Raw genomic sequence first — 4,793 nt, 5'->3', positions numbered from 1 at the left:
AATAAGTCTTCAATACCCTAAGGTAGTGATTGGAGATTTTGCAGAAGACGTCCGACTGTATCCGGTCTCCAAAGACAAGAATACCGGTGGAGCCATCGACATCACATATGCCATTTTCCAACCGTCCAAATTACAAGCAGGATCAATTCATGATAGAGGACCTTTAAGTGCGCTCACCTACTCCTTAATTTTTTTCGATCATTGAAGGAAGAAGGTCCATGCAACAAACAGAAGATCTTATCGCCCAGTTTCCTAAAGAAATGTGGGAGATACCGAAACGAATGCAAACGATAATTGTGTTAGAAGACGATCCCCAATCATGTCTGGAGCGAATGCGCCTTAGAAATAACGGTCTTGATATTATGACTATGGAATATGTAAGAGTACAGAACGAAGTATTCAAGTTAATTGCAAGTCGTATAAACGCCAAAACATTGACACGTAAAAAAGAAGAAGCAATGGAAGCCTGGATACATAGACTCCAAAAAGAGATCATCTTATCACACACAACTCGCACACAAGCAAAAACTTTTTTTAAAAAAGAACAGAGAGATAAGATATAACACGTTTGGTTTACTCGTACCAGTAGCAATGATCTACCGCCGAATCCTGATGGCTAAACTGTTCAAGACCACATATTTCTCACTAGCAACTACGTTGTTCGCTTACTCTCTAGGGGTATCATTATCCTCTTACGTTGCACCTACATTTCCCGAAATCTACAATGTCGTTAAGGTCATGAATAACCAGCTGTCGTCTCTTCCGGCTCTTCTACTTACGGAAGCCCATCGACCATCCTATCGTGAGGTCATCAAGATTTTTCTTGGTATGTTGCTACTCGCTCTACCATAAGCGACATACCAAATTGGTGGACAACCTGGGTAACTTTCCTACCACCACAACCATTACCCCTACGTGCATGCCACCCACTACCGACGTGTCTGTTGCTGTCATGAACAACAACCTAACTTCGATTACTTTCGCTCTTACGAGCATTCTTAATACACTCGCTACCACTACCCTTCCTCCTCCCGCTCCTACGCCTTCTACGATTACCATACCGAGTGCCATTGATACCTCGAATATCGTTGCAACTCCTTTCGGTACACACTTAAGCCAACTAGAACAAATTTCCAAGCTGCTGACTAATTACCTCAATCAAGCTTTGAATACTCTAGTTCGATTAGATTGTTACATCAAAGCTGCAAAGATATTCCAACCATTAATGCGAGCCGCGACTCCAATTCGACCACTGATACCGAACCGGCAACAATGACGAATCACCTTACTACCGCAACCCCACCCAAAACGTTTACTATTTCTCTACCACCGCAACCAAATTTAACCAACCCAAACCCTCCCGACGACGTTCTGCCATTCTCTACCGCCGAACGTCTCGAGCTATCCGAAGAAGACTTATATAACCTATTAGTGAAGCGTCGCGCTGCAGTTCGCCAGACTAAAGTTTCAGCTAAATTGTTAACCGCTGAAGAACAAGAATTGGCCATGACAGACCTTTGCCGATTAGCCCGCCTTTGGAAGACAAAGAGAAACCCCACTTACAAATTCCGGAGTTTTGATCATGAATCCTTAGGGACTTTGACAGAAGAGGAAGCTCAACTACCCCGGAACAATGTCCAAGAGATCATAATGCTCGAAAACACGCCCTTTATGTAGCCAGAGCCCGTGCTGCAGGCAAACTACTCGTAACCTGTTCTACCTGTGGTGAATTGTCGGTGGAGAATTCTAATCACCACTGTTTGAGGTTGCCCTGGGGATCAACGACTATTAAAAATGGAATTCCACGAAAAGATCAATTTGTTGTAAACGTCTCTGGTAAAAATTCTATGAAGATCTCTAATCGACCAAAAGTTGATTTAGGAGGAATCAGAAGTCAATTCGACAAATTTAAATCCCTAGAGATATTGGAGAAAGCCAAGACGAATCTTCCCCCTTCCATTACGACTCGCAAACCGTCGGGTGACGGAATGGAATATGTGACCTCACCTAATCCTTTAATACACAAGGAGGATGAGACGTTTTCAGTCGAAAGGGACCATGTTATGGATGCCCCACGATCCCCACTATTTACTCCCATTGATACCCCAGCTACTACCCCGGATATTCCAGCTGTTTCCCTAGCAAGCCTTTCTGTCGACGACCTTAAGAAAATTTTGGCGACAGAGTTTACTGAATTACGAAGAATCTATTTTCGAAGTTGAGGCTACCATCCCTCCTTCGTTACCCCTCAGAGCTTGTGCAATTATGTTACCCTCGAAAGCCATTCGATACTCGTGCAATCTTGTCTTTCTTTCGTTTTGGAACAATAACCAAGAGTTTATCGGGATAATTGATTCCGGTGCTCAGATCAACCTAATATCCAAGGCTTTGTCTGCGAAGATGAACTATAAGTTAACACCAAGCCCCTATACTCGATTCCAAGGAGTGAATGGAACAACTACACTTGTGCTTTTCTGGATCCAAGCATTCTTAGTATTGGGAAATGGATCTCAGATACCTACTACCTTTGCAGTGGTTGAAAACATTTCTTCTACACTACTGATTTTAGGATTACCTTTTCTGGTAGAGCCAGCAGCCACCTGTAATTTCAAGCGTCTATCATTCACGAACTATAATGGAGTAATACGTCTAATCCAGGGACCATCCAAAATTTCAGTTCGTACAATTCAAAAGCTTGCGTTATGTTCCGAAGAGGATCAAACCGTATCGAATGTTCTTCAACATGTCCTCGATATTTCAGCCCGAGGAGCAATGACCCAATTATTGCTCAAATATACTGATCTATGGAAGAATAAGAAGAGAGGTGTCGTGGCTACCATTAAGCATGAGATCCTCTTAACTACAACTGACAGAAGTAAACAAAATGCTTACAGATGAAGTAATCCGTCCTTCTGCTAGCCCGTATGTTTCAGAGATTGTCATGATTCTAAAAAAAAACCGGAGACTGGCGTATGTGTATAGATTACCGTCCCTTAAACAAGTTTACCATAACCGACAAATATCCACTTCCGAAGCTTTTTGAACTTATTCGTTCCCTTAAGGATTCAAAGTTTTTTGTGGCTTTAGATTTACGCAGTGGATACTGGCAAATACCGATGGCGGATAGTTCTATCCAATACACCGCGTTTCGCACTTCTACTGGTCCATATGAATTTAAGGTCATGCCTTTCGGGTTAACAAACGCGCCAGCCACATTTCAACGAAGCATGAATTTCTTACTAGATGATTTACGTTATTCAGGAGTTCTGGTTTATTTGGATGATATACTGATTCATGCCCCAACTTTGCAGGAATTGCTCCAATTAGTTGATGAAGTTTTCGAGAGGCTGTTGAGAGCTGGTTATACCATCAATTTGGAAAAATGTCAATTCCTGCCAACTACGCTGTTGTACCTGGGTCACATAATCGAGGAAGGAACTATCCGTCCTAATCCCAAGAAGATTGAAGCAATTCAACGCCTTCAAGCCCCAACCACGACACAAGGAGTTCGTTCCCTCCTTGGCATGACCGGATTCTTACAAGCTTTTATTCCGGACTACTCTGAAATAGCGTCACCAATTACCGATCTATTAAAAGGTACACCTAATAGAAAGAAGAAGATAGTCACGATCAAATGGACGTCACGATGTGAAGATGCGTTGGACAGACTTAAAGAACTTGTAGTCGATGCTGTTTTAGCACAACCGTTGGACGCCGATAAATACACAACCGTTGGATACGGTATCGGAAGGGGTCTGAAAATTATACAGCGGATTACCTCTCTCGCCACGTATATGACCCGGATCCGGTACAAGATTTCATGTGTTATAAGATCGAACTCGCCCAAGAAAACGAATTACAGGTGACTCTTAAAAAAGTCCTTGAATGTCAAGGTCGTGGTTCCAGACCCATTAATCGGGGAATTCATGTGGTAGACGACGTTGTTTACTACCGAGGGGGAGTGTACGTTCCATTTGAATTACGTTCTACAATCATATCCGAATATCATTTGCTTCCACCGTATATACATCCAGGTATCAAGCGTACCAAATCTACAATTCTGCGTATTTTCAATTGGCCAAATCTACATCAGGGTGTCACTAATTTTGTGTCTAATTGCCTCACCTGCCAACGATTGCGCGACCTCCCCTCTACTAGGAAACCATTCACAAGACACAATCCGCTTCAAGGAGCGTTCGCTATACTACATTTCGATCATTGGAGTTGTAAATTTCGTGGTGAAACCTTCACCGTGTTAACAATGATTGATTCATTTACAAAATGGGTAGAAGCCTCTATAGTTCCGGACAAGACTGCCGCAGGTACAGCATCCATTTTACTTAGCCACTGGATCTGTCGTTTCGGAATTCCCTTGCGCTTGGTTTCTGACAATGCTTTATCGCTCACTGCTGAAGTTATAGAAAATTTGGCTACAGATTTGCAATGTAGTCATGTCCACACCCTCCCATATCGCCCTCAAGGAAATGCTTTGGTTGAAGCTTTTCACAAGACCCTAAACAAAACATTCAAGTTCTATCAAATGAAAAATCTGCAACTTAGTGTTCAGGATGCGTTATCATTTGCATTATTTGGTTATCGAGCTAGCATTCATTCTGCTACTGGTCATTCCCCCGCGTTTCTAGTTTATGGTCGAGACCCGATTTCCCCCTACTCGCAAGACTATCGGCTACACGGTGATGGATCTGTCGATCGTCTCGTTGCCCTCAACGAAATTCGCATGGACATTCTCTCAAATCTAGAGGTGTTATACAACTTCTCACGCAAACAAACTC

The 4,793-nt window shown here is 42.7% G+C and overlaps 4 protein-coding genes across 4 annotated transcripts; all 4 read left to right on the top strand.

The window, feature by feature from the left end:
* Positions 1-952: 952 nt before the first annotated feature.
* On the top strand, positions 953-1,276 carry GNI_202510 (hypothetical protein; the record flags this gene model as incomplete). The annotated part of the gene is made up of 1 exon (XM_011135456.1): positions 953-1,276. The coding sequence occupies one exon, from the start codon at positions 953-955 to the stop codon at positions 1,274-1,276; it is 324 nt and encodes a 107-aa protein (XP_011133758.1).
* Positions 1,277-1,847: 571 nt separating this feature from the next.
* GNI_202500 (aspartyl protease) lies at positions 1,848-2,898 on the top strand (the record flags this gene model as incomplete). The annotated part of the gene is made up of 2 exons (XM_011135455.1): positions 1,848-2,045; positions 2,185-2,898. 2 exons carry the CDS (start codon positions 1,848-1,850, stop codon positions 2,896-2,898), a joined length of 912 nt encoding a protein of 303 aa, XP_011133757.1.
* A 74-nt stretch (positions 2,899-2,972) lies between these two features.
* GNI_202490 (putative reverse transcriptase) lies at positions 2,973-3,866 on the top strand (the record flags this gene model as incomplete). The annotated part of the gene is made up of 1 exon (XM_011135454.1): positions 2,973-3,866. One exon carries the CDS (start codon positions 2,973-2,975, stop codon positions 3,864-3,866), a length of 894 nt encoding a protein of 297 aa, XP_011133756.1.
* Positions 3,867-4,261: 395 nt separating this feature from the next.
* GNI_202480 (integrase core domain protein) lies at positions 4,262-4,643 on the top strand (the record flags this gene model as incomplete). The annotated part of the gene is made up of 2 exons (XM_011135453.1): positions 4,262-4,445; positions 4,561-4,643. The coding sequence occupies 2 exons, from the start codon at positions 4,262-4,264 to the stop codon at positions 4,641-4,643; spliced, it is 267 nt and encodes an 88-aa protein (XP_011133755.1).
* Positions 4,644-4,793: the final 150 nt, after the last annotated feature.

The sequence above is a fragment of the Gregarina niphandrodes genome (assembly GCF_000223845.1).
Source record: "Gregarina niphandrodes unplaced genomic scaffold scaffold00113, whole genome shotgun sequence".
Taxonomy (NCBI): domain Eukaryota; phylum Apicomplexa; class Conoidasida; order Eugregarinorida; family Gregarinidae; genus Gregarina; species Gregarina niphandrodes.
This window is presented reverse-complemented; position numbering and strand designations above follow the sequence as displayed.